Source organism: Typopeltis vanoorti, chromosome 8 (assembly GCF_054136105.1).
Source record: "Typopeltis vanoorti isolate ZY-2024b chromosome 8, IOZ_Tvanoo_1.0, whole genome shotgun sequence".
Lineage (NCBI taxonomy): Eukaryota > Metazoa > Arthropoda > Arachnida > Uropygi > Thelyphonidae > Typopeltis > Typopeltis vanoorti.
This window is the reverse complement of record NC_143556.1, coordinates 18,730,435-18,746,844: the sequence shown is the minus strand read 5'-3', so window position 1 is coordinate 18,746,844 and position 16,410 is coordinate 18,730,435. Positions and strand designations below refer to the sequence as shown.

The following is a 16,410-nucleotide window of genomic DNA, read 5'->3' as shown; positions in this document are numbered from 1 at the left end:
TGTATGTCAGTGAGTCGATGCCTTCAACTATTGGTCTTAAGGGAGTATGGATTTTGTGAATCTTAAGAAGGCCGTATAACCATGGGATTAAAGGATGAACGGATCTGAGAGAAAGGTGGATATTCCTTGGTAATACTGAAGTTGATTTTAGAAGATTGTTGGTTCTGTTATGAAACTCTCTTATGGGGTCACTATTAAGCTCAGTGTAAGTATCAGTCTCTAATAATTCAAGAATTTTTTTCAAGAAAGTTTTATTCAGGATGACAGTGGCATTTCCTTTGCCAACTGGAAGGATGATAATATCTTTATTCTTCCTCAGTTTTTTAATGGCTAGTCCTTCACTAGGCAAAATGTTATCAGAAGGTTTTGTATTATTTATTTTGAAAAATAGCTTTATCTGTAGTAGGTTTGCGTCTTGGGTTGGAAGTAAGGAAGCAATGTTTTTTATCTTAGTGAGAAAAAGCCATTAAAAAACTGAGGAAGAATAAAGATATTATCATACTTCCAGCTGACAAAGGAAATGCCACTGTCAGCCTGAATAAAACAGACTAGTGCAACAAAATTCTTGAATTATTAGAGACAGACACTTACTCTGAGCTTAATAGTGACCCCTCAACAGAGTTTCATAACAGGACCAAAAATCTTCTAAAATCAACTTCGGAATTACCAAGGAATATCCGACTTTCGCTCAGATCCATTCATCCTTTAATCCCACGGTTATACGGCCTTCCTAAGATTCACAAAATCCATACTCCCTTAAGACCAATAGTTTAAGGCATCAAGTCACTGACATACAACTTATCTAAATATCTCTCCTCTTCTTTAAAACACCTCACGGGCAAATCCTCTTCTTATATAAAGAATTCAGCTGACTTTGTTTCTAAGATCAAAGAGCTCAAATTGAACAAATCAGATTTGATGGCAAGCTTTGACGTAGTGTCTCTTTTTACAAATATACCAACCCAGGAGGTTCTCACTCTTCTCAAGAGCAAATTATCAAAGGAGTTATTCGCCTTACTTACCCACTGTGTCAACTCAGGCTACTTTAGATTCGAGGACAAGATCTTTAAACAAAACTACGGACTAGCTATGGGTAGTCTGCTTTCCCCCATGCCAGCTAATATATTTCTCGAAGAATTGAAAAAAAACAAGATTTGTTCAGCCACACTAAAACCTAAAATCTGGCTCCATTATATTGACGATGTTTTTATATGGGAACATGGCCTAGATAACCTCAAAGTTTTTTTGGATCATCTAGATAACTTTCATCACAAGATCAACTTCACCTATGAGCTATACGCTAACAATTGTCTTTCTTTTTTAGACATAAAACTAACCAAGCACTCTGATAATATTAAAATTTCAATCTTTAGGAAGCCAACACATACAGACAGATACCCTCATGCGTCCTCTCACCACTACCCTCCACAGAAATTTGGCATTATTTCCACCCTTGCCTTGCACATCGGACCAGAGCCTTATTATCAGACAACGTAGAGCTTCAAAATGAACTTAATTTTCTCAAAAGGACCTTTCTTAATAATGATTTTACTTCAAAAAAGTATTGAGGAACTTCTTTTTCACTGTCATCTACAAACTAATGATGATTCTACCCCCCAGAGCTTACATCTCCTTGCCTTTCATTAGTTCCCTCTCCCCCAAACTGGCTGAAATTTTAAAAAAGTTCAATATCAAACGTGTTTTTCTACTTTACCTAAACTCCATTCTATCCTTAGTCAACCTAAAGAACAACATCACCATCTTCGGTTCCCAGGAGTATACAAAATTATTTGTGATTGTGGAAAACTTACTACGGACAAACTGATAAATCTATCCTTCTCTGTGTTGAAGAGCACAAAAGAGACATCTCTTGTATAAGGCTTTGATTAGGCCACACATGGACTATTGTGCCCAGATTTGGTCACCGGGTTTTCAGAAGGATGAAGAGATGTTGGAAAGGGTCCAAAGGCGACTGACTAAGGTAGTTTTTGACCTCTGGAATGTTGAGTATGAGGAAAGATTGAGAAGATGTAATTTGTAGAGTCTGGTGGACAGGAGGAAGAGGGGAGATATGATAGAGACCTACAAGTTGGTAAGGGGGGGTTATAGGATCAGTGTGGAGAAGTTCTACAGAGAATAGTGTGAGATCAGGGGAGAACCAGAGGTCATCCCTGGAAACTGTATAAAGAGGATGTTAGCAGGGGAGTGAGAGGCAGGTTTTTTTCTTGCAGAGTTGTGAATGATTGGAATGCCTTGCCTGAGAGTGTGGTGTCTGCAAGGAATTTGAGTGTGTTTAAGACACAGTATGATGAGATGTGTGTGTGATAAAAGGACCTCCCAGATGAGTCTTTGACTCCATGAGGTCTTGGGGTAATAATAATAATAACAGAATCTGAGCCAGCACTCTCGCCAGCCATGTCTTATTCTCTATAAACTCTGATGAAGGCTGCCAACATCAAATATATTGGACTTAAACTTCTAATAATCACAAATGTTATAATGAACTTCAAAGACATATTCTTGAGTCAAAAGAAATTACCCTCGATTTAATCCACATGAATAGCAGCCTTAGCTACAGTTTGCCAGATTCACATAGCACTGCTGTCCAGTGCTGCCGTTCTCGCGATATCACTCACACACACACACACACACGTAAACATACAGCTGTTACTGTAGCGTGGACCCCAATTTAAACTGTACTACAGTTTTTAGTAGATCTGTTATTGTTAATATGTAATGTTTCTCTCAGTTTATTTTTTGCATACTTCTTTGTACTTTGACACCTGAAGAAGTTGGATCACCAACGATACTAGTAGTATCTGTCCTCATTAAACCTTATTCTTTATTAACTTGGTGTTTAAGCCATTTAAATTAAATTAATATATATATATACACACACACACACATGGCTGAATGAATACTCACCCAGTGAGTGTATTTGTTGTCTTTAGATATATATATATATATAATGAGTCAATAGTTTATTAAAGCATTAAATAAAAATGGTGATTAAGTGTATCTACGATAGTTGTCAAGTATTCCAGGTGCTGTGCTCAAAGAAGGTATTTTTATGAAGTTAGACATAAAAAATAATCTGTCTGATAGTTTCTCCACTGTTTTAATTTCTTTGTATGGATATTTTATTATTATTATTATTATTATTATTAGACCACCACAGAATCAAAAGATTCATGGGAAATCCTCATTCTCACACAAAAAGATCATTGAATCATGCTTTAAACCCAGTCATAGTTTCCATACTCACCACACTCCTCAGGCAATGCATTCCATTCACCAACCACTCTTCATGCAAGAAAACCTGCTCCTCACACCCTCCTTATATAGCTTCTGAGAGATGGCAAAATTTCCTCCATATTAATTTGATAACAACCACCTTACCAATTCAAATCTGTCAATTATATCTATTCTCCTTCTTTTATTTACAAGGCTCTGCAATTGCATTCCTTCAATCTGTCTTCATATCCTACATTCTAGAGACATGACACCACTCTAAGACAGGGTCCAGAAAAGATAAGTTTACAACTGGAGTTCCACAAAGTTCCGTACTGGGACCATTACTGTTCAATGATGTCAATGATGTTGTCATGGAACTACAGGGAGATATTCATTTGTTTGAAGATGATGTGAAACTTGGAAGATTTATTAGCAATAGTGCTGATGTTATATCTCTTCAAAAAGATTTCAATAAGCTGGAAAGGTCAGCAAATGAATGGGGATGTTAGTTTAATGTAACTAAATATAAGGTTTTAAAATTTGGGATCCACAGATGGGATACTTCATACTTAATTGATGGAGTTATACTAGAAGAAGTGGAGTAAGGGATTTGAGTTGATTGTAGATAGAAGTTTATGGAAGATAAAAGTTTGAAGTTCAGAGTACATAATGCAAAAGGTGTAAAGATATCTCAGAGTACTGTTGCAATATTGAGGAAGTACTGACCACCAGAGATAAAATGGTAGTAGTCCCATTGTATAAAGCTTTGATCAGACCACAGTCTTTCTGTACTCAGATCTTGGTCGCCAGGATTTGAAGGGGGAAGAAGTAACATGGTTGAGGGCACAAAGATGGAACAAAAATGATATCAGGACTGTACAATGTTGATTATGAGGATAGGCTGAGGGCATGCAGACTGAAAAGTTTGGTAGATAGAACACAAAAGTGGGGGGGGGGGGAATTTAAGCTGCTGAAGGAATGCTGCTGCTGCACTCCACAAATATCAACAAGGTTCGCTATCTATAGGTGCTCTGTGATGAACGATTAGTCATTTTGAGGAAATGGGATCATTGGGAGTTAGACCCGATAGAGATTGCAAACCACTTAGTTCACAACAAGTGAAGAATAACAGCATTGATTTCTTCGGTGCACATGCTGTATCAAGACACATGGATGTGTCTTACACAACTGTCTGGAAAATTCTATGGAAGATTCTGCATTTCCACCCATTCAAGATTAACCTGACACAGGAGTTGTGCCCACAGAACTTTGAAAGTCAATTGACTTTCAAAGTCATTTGCTTTAACATTCCTTGCTCAAGTGGAGTTGGACACTGTATGGCCATGGATGACTTTATGGGGAGATGAAGTTCACTGGCTCACGTTCATCTGAATGGAGCTGTGAATACTCAGTTGTCAGGCCATGCAAAAACCCACATGTAACCCAATAAATTTGGTTGCATTTGCCTGAAATTACTGTCTGGAGATTTATAGCTTTGTTCATCATTGGACCATTCTTCTTTCAGGACATTTGCCAGTCAGGTCCTGTGATGTGCTTAGTTACTGCCGAGAGGTATTGCAATATGATAGACAGTTTTGCTGTGCTACAGCAGTACTCATTCATGGATTCAGTCATTTTCATATAGGATGGGATCCCCTCCACACATTGGTCAGTCCAAATAGGAGGTTCTTCAAGAACATTTCACAGAAGCCATTGCAATCGGCCATTCATTTCCCACTGCATGGCTGCCTCATTAACCAGATCTGACAACCTGTGACTTCTGGCTCTCTGGATTTCTCAGACAGGGTTTATTGGGATCATCCTGATAACTCGCCAGCACTGAAAGACAGCATAATGCAGTATGTGCACAACATCAGTTCTGACCAGCTGCATTCTGCCGTTGAACATGTGTAAAAGAGCAGTTTGTGGCATACTGGAAAGGACAGCACATTGAACAGTACAACCTGTAAATGCATAATGGAAGTGAATAAGAATGTGTTATTTATGATTGTGTCACTTTTCTCCTTCTTACAAATGCAGAAAAATTACATCTATTTATTACTACATTCAGTACATCACAGCCCCTTGGTGGTGCATTTTGGAACTTTTTTGTTTCATATATCGCTTCTACATAATACACAATGTATTCGTGCAAAATTTCATAAAGACTATCTGGATAACTGGGTGACACTCCAGAAGGGCTTAAACAGGGATACATTAATTTTGATCATCCTGTGCAGCAAATGAGCTTCTTAGTCTTTAGCTTATTTTAATGCTTTCTTAAGTTTACTAATAAAATTGGGCTAAATGCTAAAGTAAAAATAACTTAAGCCTTCTGGCAGTTATACATGGCCAAGCAGAAGTTATGACCACTGATATGTAGAGGCTCAACCACTCATTTATTTAATGATTCTATATGTCCTAAGTTCATGAAATCTCTTTCTGTAGGTCTTTTATAGATTTCAGTAAGATCCCAAAAGAAGAGTGAAATATCAATCAATGATACATGGATTCTAGACTTTAGTCTAACCAGTTGTTTATTTCAGAGGAGATGGAATACCTGGAAGAAACAAAGGATACAAGAGAAAAGAATTGGTTTTTCAGTGTATATGATTGAAAAGAGACATTTAGTAGCCTGAGTTGCAGCATTTCAACCTTGCTTTTTTTTTTTTTTGAAATCATGAGCAGCTCTAAAAAAAACCTTCCTTATTAAATGATATCGCAAAATCTTAAATTGCAACAATAGGCTTTCTTTAAAGTAGTATATGAAGTTAGATGTTCAAATGCTTGTTGTGGCTTACAAGTAGTGTGATGTGGTGTGGCATGAAACTAAATGGAAATATTACTGTATTTATTATTTTTTATTAAGGAGAGTTTGTTTACATTCCCTGCACCTTAACAGAAATCAACTATAGCATATGCACTAAACAAATACTAAATTTTATTGGTCGGTTTCTGAACTTTGCACCAGTGACACCATGCATGAAAATGATCCAGTATCATTTTCATTCCACATCATATGTTCAAGTCATAATGAATATTATGTACTGGAACGAACACACACACACACACACACACACACACACACACACACACACACACACACACACACACACACACACACACACACACACACACACTCTCTCTCTCTCTCTCTCTCATAAAATTAAACAAGTCACAATACATACAAATCTCCCACATGCAGATTTGAGACATGTTGATAACAACTTCCAGTTTACTGGTACATTTTTTTTATTAAAAAATAAACACTATGTATCATATTAAAATACTATTTTAAATAAACATATCTATTGATATATTTATTGAAAAGGCAAGTTTTAAAAAATGCAGCCCATGTAAGATGTAACAATTACATGATTTGGCCCGTGGCCGCATTTAAGTTGTGCGCCCCTAGTTTAAACAATCAAATTTGGAATTTTAGTATTGGTGATTATTATCTTACTTAATTTATCACATACATACATTACTATTCAACTTCTCCTGAGGAAGATATGGATAAATTTGCTACCAAAATATCAAGATTTTATAAAATAATTCTGATAAAAAAATTTAGAATTCATAATGAATATTGTAGATATATTTTATTATTAATTATTAGGATAGTTAATAATAAAATTAACAAGCTAAAATAACTTTCTGATTTTAAAACAACTTTAACTTTGTTATTTAAGGCTCTCAATATTGGTTGAATTTGAATTTTGTTTTCTAGGCTGTATCCAAACACGATGCATTCACTTGTTTTGGCCCACTAACTGATGATGGATATGCCTGTTGCTACATATTCTACCCAGAATCGATTAACTTTGGTATTTCTGCCTTAAACATATGTCCAGGAACAAGTTCATCAACTTTTTCATCAACTTTACAAGAAAGTCTTATGGAAATGAAGAACATAACTGAAAAATGCAAAAAGCATTAGCTAAAAATTTTCTTTATTTTATTAGGACAAAAACCTTATATTGAAATAAATAAGCATAATATATTGTATATGAGATTCGTTGATTTTCTATGAATATATCCAACTTTTTAATTTAAGAACAAAATATAAGGCAAAAATATGGCAATAGCTCTGCAAACTAGTGATCAATTGCTTACAAACTTTAGCTTACGGTATCTTATATATCATGTTACTTAAAATCATCATCTCTTAGGGGACCCTGTAACCCCTAGAGAGCGTGTCCCCTGGGTGGCGGATAGGGGAGCCCACCATGTGTGTGTGTGTACATGTCCGTGCGTGTGTGTACATGTCCGTGCGTGTGTGTGTGTGTGTGTGTGTGTGTGTGTGTATATATATATGGTGGGGTGGTGCGAATATACTGAATAAGGACTCGTGGACCAACAGGGCCATAAGGGGCAATCATCTTGATTGTAAGGGAAGCGACACTCCCATGGACCCCTAGCTGGATCTATCCTCTCCTTCTTCTACTTTGAGGAAGATCCACTTACTTTAATCTTTCCTATAAGGCCTTATCAGCCAACTCTTCTTACTTTATGACCCTTATGCTATTAGAGTACTCGAGGGCCATGGGGTCTTTTCATTTCTGGCCTTACAACTATGCCCTCTCTATAAACCTTACTATATTTCTTCTATAATCTACTCTTTCCCCTTCAATATACCCTATTCCTCCTATGGGTTTAAATTCGGAAGAAGGCTAGTTCAGAAGCCTTAAGGTAACAGCCCTATCACTGAACTATTCCATCGTCAGGCTAGTCCCCTGACATGGAGAACATAATCCTACTTGTAAGCTGACAGAAAAAGATAATCGGATTGAATCTATGGGAAATGACCCTGGAATGGAAAAGGGAAAACGAAAATGGAAACGACAAAATATAATACACATAGCAAATTGGAATGTAAGAGGAATAGCATATAAAGAAATAGAATTAGACCAGTTACTAAATGAAAGAAATTTTAAAATAGCAGTAATCACTGAAACAAAAAAGAAATTAAAAGGAACTATGAGAACTGAAAATTTTAATGTGATATACAGTGGAGTCGACATAGACCAAAGAGCACAAGCAGGAGTCATGATTTGGATTCATAATTCCCTTTCACAACAGTTAAAACATTATAAATTATGGAATGAAAGAATAATAGAAGCTAGAATAAAAATAGATAGAGGCTATTTAACAATAATTGGTTTATATGCCCCAGAAGAAGGAAGAGAACAGGATAATATTGATTTTTATAATCAGCTACAAAACATATATAATAAAATAAATAAAAATGACTACATAATTTTAGCAGGAGACTTAAATGCAAGAATTGGAAACACGAAAATTAATAATAATATAGGAATACATGGAGAACACACTCTAAACAGAAATGGTAAAAAATTGATTGACTTTGTAGTTTATAATAACCTAAAAATAATGAATTCCTTCTATAAACATAAAGACATACATAAATATACTTGGGCAGCAAGAGGATGGAAATCAATATTAGATTACTTCATATTAAATGAAAAGACATCAAAATTTTCACTAGATGTTAGAGTTCACAGAGGATATGAAATAAGCAGTGACCACTTCCTTGTTAAAATAAAATTAAGATTACCACCTAAATGGCTACAAGTAACAAGAACAGAAAGAAAAATTGAAACACTTGCTTATAAAACTAGACTATTGAATGACACAAATGTACAATGGCTATATGAACAAAGAATTAACCAATATCTAGATAAAATAAAACAAAATGAAGAAATAGAAATAGAATGGCTTAATATAAAAACGATACTAAATGCAGCAGCAAATGAAAGCTTAGGAAAGACCAAAAAATTCAATAAAAGAAAAAAACTGAAGATCCGGGATGATACAATCAAAGAAATAATTAAAAAGAAAAATGAAGCCTATCACAAATGTTTAAGCAGTAAAAGATTAGAAGATGAAATAGAATATAAAAGAATAAGAGCCATAGCTAAAAGAGAAGTCAGAAAAAGACGTAGAGAATCATGGAATAAATTTGTTTCTAATTTAGAACATGATTTATATAAAATAAGACCCAATGTATATAAGATTTTGAAACACCTAAATGCAGATACCAAAGAAAACATAAAATTAAACACTGAATTAAAATTAGAAGAATTTCTAAATTACTACACAGAACTGTGGACAGACAAATATTTTAAAAAAGACAACTGGCAAACAGTTAACGAAAATGAAAAGGAAATAACTGAAGAAGAATTAGAAATTAGCCTGAAAGAAACAAGAAACGGAAAATCACCTGGAGAAGATAAGCTAGGTTCAGAACTATATAAATACGCAGGAACAAGATTCAAAAAAAGACCCTTATTATTTTTAAATAAAATTTACTCAACTGGTATCCCCCCAATAGAATGGAAAAAAGCAATTGTGATTCCTATCTTTAAGAAAGGTAATAGAGATGACCCTAAAAACTATAGAGGTATCAGTATACTAAATTCCTGTTACAAAATATATAGCAGAATCTTAAATAACAAACTAATGAAATATTCCGAAAACTTTATTCTAGAGGTACAGAATGGATTTAGAAAAGGACGATCATGTATAGACCCAGCCTTTTGCCTAAAATTAATAGTAGAGAAAAGAGAATATAATTTGGAAACACATATTGCATTTATTGACTTTGAAAAAGCATTTGACAAAGTTAAAAGAAACATATTAATTAACATATTAAAAGAAAGACAAATACCAAATAATATCCTAAAAGCTATCACAAGTATATATGAAAATAATCAAATACAAATAAGATTAAATCACGAGCTATCATATACAAGAGAGATAAACCATGGGGTCCGACAGGGATGTCCCCTCTCAGCAACTCTTTTTAATATCTACTTAAATGAAATAATAATAAAATGGGGTAAAAATTTACACCAAGGAATTAAACTTTCACCTACAGTTAACTTAAACACTCTCCTCTTTGCAGACGACCAAATAATAATTACAAATTCTGAAGATAACTTACAGAAAGCTATTTTAAATCTAAATGAGATATCCAAAGATTATGGTATGATAATATCAACAGAAAAATCAAAAACTGGCCTTTAAAGGACAAGATCCAGCAAGAACTAAAATAGTAATAGATAACAAGATTTTAGAACAGGTGAATTCATTTAACTACCTAGGATGTATGATCACATATGAAAATGAAAAAGATATAAACGTAAAAACCGCAAAATATTTAAAAATAACAGGTGTAATTAACTCTATATTTAAACCAAACCTAGTTCAAAAACAAACCAGGCTAAAAGTATACAATACATTAACCTTACCGGTCTTAATGTATGGAAGCGAAATCTGGACAATAAAACAAAAAGACAAACAAAGATTAACAACAGCAGAAATGAAGTTTATGAGAAAAACTGCAAAGTATACCCTATTTGATCACAAAAGAAATGAAGATATTATGAAAGAATTAAACCAAGAACCAGTAATAGAAAAAATTAAAAAATATAAACATAAATGGATGGAACACGTTTTAAGAATGAAAACCAAAAGATTACCAAAACAAGCCTTAAAGTACAAACCATTAGGAAAAAGAAAACCAGGACGTCCTCTTAAACAATTCAACGATGACTTCTAAGGCCAGAACAGGCCATGCTAGGCCTAAATCCTTGATACGTATGATGATGATGACTTAAAATCATTGAATCATAAATGTGTAATATATTATGCATATCTATTCCAAATGAAGATTTAATAGGAATATGATAAAATTAACTTATTCTCTATATATTGACATATTGGCATCTGAAAATAGGATGCAAATTATACAATTAATATGGAAATTTTGAAGGAGGTGGAGGAGATGAGAGTCTGATATTATCATAGACAAAGACTTGAACTTTAAAAGTGGCATTATTAAACTTGAAATCAACACAATGGATTATGGCAATGATGAGGAGGGTCTTTACATATAAAAGTAAGAGGTTATTGGAAGTTTATTTTGCATTCTTGGTTAGACTATAATAAATTTAGTTTAATCCTTTATCCAAGTGTAAGCAAACAAAGTTTGCACCTGAAAATATCTTCAGGACTGAGGTAAGGTGGTACAACACTTAGGCAACTCGCAGCAAAGGCGGACCAAGCTCTCATCACTCCTTGTTTCAGTATCTCCCATAATGCAAAGCACATCTCCTTGCAGATATGTATAATGCTAAGCATTAAGGTAAGGGCCACTACCCAGACCGGTTTCGACCTTTATTGAGGTCTCGTCAGTGGGAGACAGACCCAGAAGTGGTGATCCCAAGGCAGAAGCAATAGGAGAGGTCGTATTTACCTGTCTGCTCATATTTACCCTCACCTTAATGCTTAGCATTATACATGTTCCAAGGAGATGTGCTTTACATTATGGGAGATACTGAAACAAGGAGTGATGAGAGCTTGCTCCACCTTTGTTGCGAGTTGCCTAAGTGTTGTACCACCTTATCTCAGTCCTGAAGATATTTTGAGGCACAAACTTTGTTTGCTTACACTTGGATAAAGGATTAAACTAAATTTATTGTAAAGAGGTTATGGTTGTATAAGCCCTTGATTAAGCTGTTGTGGACTAATATACAGAGATTTAGTCCTGGTTTTCTAAGGAATGAGGATAGAGCATTTTTTTTAATTTTTTGATACTGCAAGAAGCCTTACATAAAAACATTTCTTTTTCATGGAAAAATAATATTCCCCCCCAAGATATGAAAACAGACTGAGGAATGCAAGAGCCTTGCGAATAGAAAAAGGAGAGGGAATTGTTAACAGATTAATGTTGAGATTTTTCATAGAGTAGAGAGAGAGAAAGAGACAAGGGCAGAGGAAGAAGCCATCTCTGGAAAAAACTATATAAGGTGAGTGTGAGAATGAGAGTGAGAAGCAGGTTCTTTGCATGAAGTGATTGCTGAATGGGATGCGTTACCTGAGAATGTGGAAACTGTGAATGTATTTAAAAACCAGTTCAATGATCTTTTTGTGTGAGAGTGTGCCCTTACATGATGAGTCTTGACTCACTGGAGGTCTGATGTTAATAATATAATCACTTTCATACCAAAATATAATTTTGGTATGAAATACCAAATATCTTTTTGGTATTTCTTACTTTTTGTCTTTGAATACAATCTAACATTTGCTCACTTATCTGTATTGTTTATTATTATTATTGTTGTTTGGGATCTTCATGGAGTCACAAGAATTATCATGAGATGCCCATCCAGACAACACAAAGTCTCTCATACTAAACTGACTCTGTTCATGTTGTCACCACCCTATCAGACAATGCATTCCATGGTCCAACTACCCTCCATGCAAAAAAAAGCCACTTCTCACCCTCTTGCTCACCATTTCTATGCTCATCTTCCAGGGATGGTCCCTTGTCCTTGCTATTACATGAAAATATAATTACCTCTCAACAGTTTATTGTTCCAATCATGTCACTCCTTCATCTTCTATCCACCAAACTGTCATTTGCATGCCCTTTCTCTATCCTCACAACTAACATTGTACAGTCCTAATTTCTTTTTTTTTTTTTTTTTTTGCCTCTGCACGCTCTCTCTCTCCAAAGGTAATTTATCCATTTGAAATCCTGGTGACCAGATCTGAGCACAAAAATCATGTTTAGTTTTTTCAGTCTTGTACTTTGGACAAACAGGAAGTTTGGTTGAAAAACCTCTAGCTACAAGAACACCAGTCTTATGTTAAAAATAATAAACCTGAACAATAAGCATTGCACAGCATGGAGTAGACATTTACCATAATATCCTGTGGTCACCTTTTATATTAGTGCTGGTTTAGGTTTGAGCAGTTATTTAAAGAGTGCTGAAACACTTCTACACTGCACAGACTTAAATAGGAATGACTGTCTACCCATTACAAAGATTTGGGAGAGTCTCATCCTTATAAATAGCAGGCAATAGCATGCTTCCCTTCTTCCTCCCCCCTTTTTTAATATATAATGCTGTCAATCAATAATTTTATTAATCTAATTTTTATTTTATTGGATTTCAAAAGTTAATTATTTTAATTTGAGCTTTAATTGCAATATTTTATTTTGCAACACCCATATGATGGCACTCAGGCAGGTGACTCAGTTCTGTAAATAGAATTAATGTTCTTTATTCTAGCTTTACTTTGTGATTATGCCCTCCTTGGTATTGCAGCAGTCCTCTGGGTCTTCACCTTTGTGATAGGTCCCCTTAAACTTCAAATTTCTATCAGTCATCATCCCAAGATCTCTTGCTTGCTCCATTTCCTCTAGTATAGTTCCACCAATAGAGCATGGAACCTCCCATTGGTGAATCCCAAATTTCAAGATCTTATATTCAGTTGTATTAAATCCCTATTCCTGAACACCAGCTTATTCAAATCCTGAAGGGCCATTATGTCAGCACCAGTACTAATAATGTTTCCCAGCATCACATCATCTGCAGACAACTAAATATCCTCCTGAATTAAATTAGATGGAATTATATAAATATTACATTAAATTAGATAAATGAAAACACCTATAATCATGCTGTGTATTCCAGACTAGCTTGAGTCTAACATCTTGACAGACAGAGAGATAGACAATAAGTGAGGGGAGGGAGGGAATAGCATTCTTACAGCAATTCTGTAAAAGCCATCAATCTTACTAGAGAAGTGGCTTTTACTATTACTATTGCTTTATTCAATTTAATGTTACTCTGATATTTCCTCAGAGAAACTTTTTTTTTTAAAATTTCCACTGTCATTGACAATTCTTATCCCTGTATTTTGAAAAAAATGAAGAAATATTCTGAAGAGATCTACAATCATGTTCTGTTGCAATTTTTAAAAGCAGCTGATTGTGTTGGATACATAGCACAGTATCCAACACAAATACAGGAATAGAATTGCTAAAATTTTGATCTGGACTGTATACAAAAATCATTAAATTAAAAGATTCATTTTTATTGTAATGACTTTTTTTATTATATTTGTATATATTTTTAATAATGATGTGAAAAATAAATATGTTATTACTATGTGTCATTTTGGATATATATTGTACACAATGCACACACGTCATCTTTTAACTTTCTGTCACTCTTATATAATAGTATTCACCCCACTATTTATTGAGGAATGAATGTGTTTGAATACATGTTGTAATAGATTTAACAGTACTGATAATGAGCACAGATGGATAAGAAAATAACTATTTATTAACTTAGAAGCTAATATTTTGCTGGTATTATATTCAGCATCTTCAGAGCACACAACACAAAGTTTGTTACAAATGCAAGACAACCACAATCTGGTGTAACAGTGGGGCTAGTATAACTAATTGCAGCGTGCAATACAAGACTAAAGTTCTAATAGGGGCACCATCTAGGTTTAATAACTTATACTAACCCCACTGTTACACCGGATTGTGGTTGTCTTGCATTTGTAACAAACTTTGTCTTGTGTGCTCTGAAGATGCTGGATATAATAGCAGCAAAATATTAGCTTCTAAGTTAATAAATAGTTATTTTCTTATCCATCAGTGTGCATATCAATACCGTTAAATCTATGACAACATGTCTGACGAACACATAAGCCTATCCATGTGTTTGAATACAATGAATAATGAAAATTCCAATGGATAATGAATCAATAGATAGTGAACTTTCCTTAATTAGAATTAATATAATACAGAGAATAGTAGAATTCAGGACAGGGCTCCAGAAATACAACTTAAATCTACTAGGCAGAAAAAAAAAGATTATGTGACCAAACTATCAGTCTACTTTACATCAATATTGTTATTGGTAATGTTAAAAAAATTATATGTTGACAAAACCAATTCATACATTCTTTAATTCGGAATATACGTTACACATAATTATACAGAAATTTTAAGGTAGGTTTAAAATGTATGCCACAAAACAGTTTGTGTTTTCTTTCATATATTTGTTTAGAATGAAGGGTGAATTTATTATTATTATTCCTGATACCTCCAAGGAGTCCGAAGACGCATCGCAGGAAGACACCTACAACTGTCTCAACCACTACACCGAACCTCTACTACGAATCATCTCCATCAACACCATCTACCACCCACCTCCACCACCACTACAACTTGTATTTTTTTTTGTCGGTAAATTGCGTGTGTTCTGAAGGGCCGATTTGTCTGTATGCGGGATGAAAAACCCGAGTTTCCAGGTGGAAAAACCCTGCTACCTCCGTATGAGATCGGCTAACTCACCTATATGTATAATTTATATAAATTATCCATAAAGAATAATTTAATAGGGAATACAAATAATAAAATTTATGAAAACAAATTAGGTAGCACTCGATGTGGAGTCACTCACTTTTCACAATTAAATTTTCAATTAAATTTACATGTATATACACATGCGTGCATATGTATATATGTGTAAATTTAATATTGAGCTCAATGAATGCATTTATTTGATTATAAATTTATTTATTGGAATTTATAACCAATAAATAAATTTATTTGAAATGCAGTTTAATTTAATTTAAATGCATACATGATATGAAAAACATACATATTTTCTTGCACACTCCAAATGTGCAAGATTTACTGTTTTCACATAAAGCAACGTAACTATTACACATAATCGCAGCTCATTTTTATTGCTTCATAACTGAAATGAAACCAGAAGTGTTCTGCAGTGGAGTAAGAAGAATCCTAAATATTGCTGAGAGAAATGAGATTTTTGGAACTTGAAAGCAGATATTTATGAAGTCTTTCATATAGAAAGAAAAGCATCTAGAAGTTATCAATTGTAATATTATGAACAGTCTTTCATATAGAAAGACTGTTCTGAACCTTAAAAGAGATAAAAGGCTGGAAGAAAGCAAAGATGATTGGCTCACATTATGAATTTTAGAGAAAACTTGCAACTGTTTTGGTGATTCTTGAAAAGAGAACATTGTAATGTTCGAATTAATGATTCCAGATCAAGAAGTTTTATATATAACCAGCTCTCTGGAAATAAACCTTCTCTAATGAATTCATTGATAGCCATCTGTGATCAAATAACTTCATAGTGAATGACATGCTTTTTTTTTTTTAAGTGTAAATTACACACAAAAAAAAAGTATTTAGAATGAGGCTGAAAATTCACTCACTGTTTGTCTCTGATAGTTCACCTGTGCCAAGTGGATTTCTGGATCCCTGTATGTATGTGTGTGTGTATACAACATCACCAGTAATTTAAC

At 34.2% G+C, this 16,410-nt stretch overlaps 1 protein-coding gene across 1 annotated transcript in view; it reads left to right on the top strand.

The window, feature by feature from the left end:
* Positions 1 to 7,219, top strand: part of LOC150103771 (carnitine O-acetyltransferase-like) — a 214,323-nt gene extending 207,104 nt beyond the window's left edge. The window contains exon 14 of the mRNA XM_090396967.1: positions 6,965 to 7,219. Within this exon, the coding sequence (XP_090253093.1) occupies positions 6,965 to 7,174 (210 nt within the window). The 3' untranslated portion in view covers positions 7,175 to 7,219. The remainder of the gene's footprint in view (positions 1 to 6,964) is intronic.
* Positions 7,220 to 16,410: the final 9,191 nt, after the last annotated feature.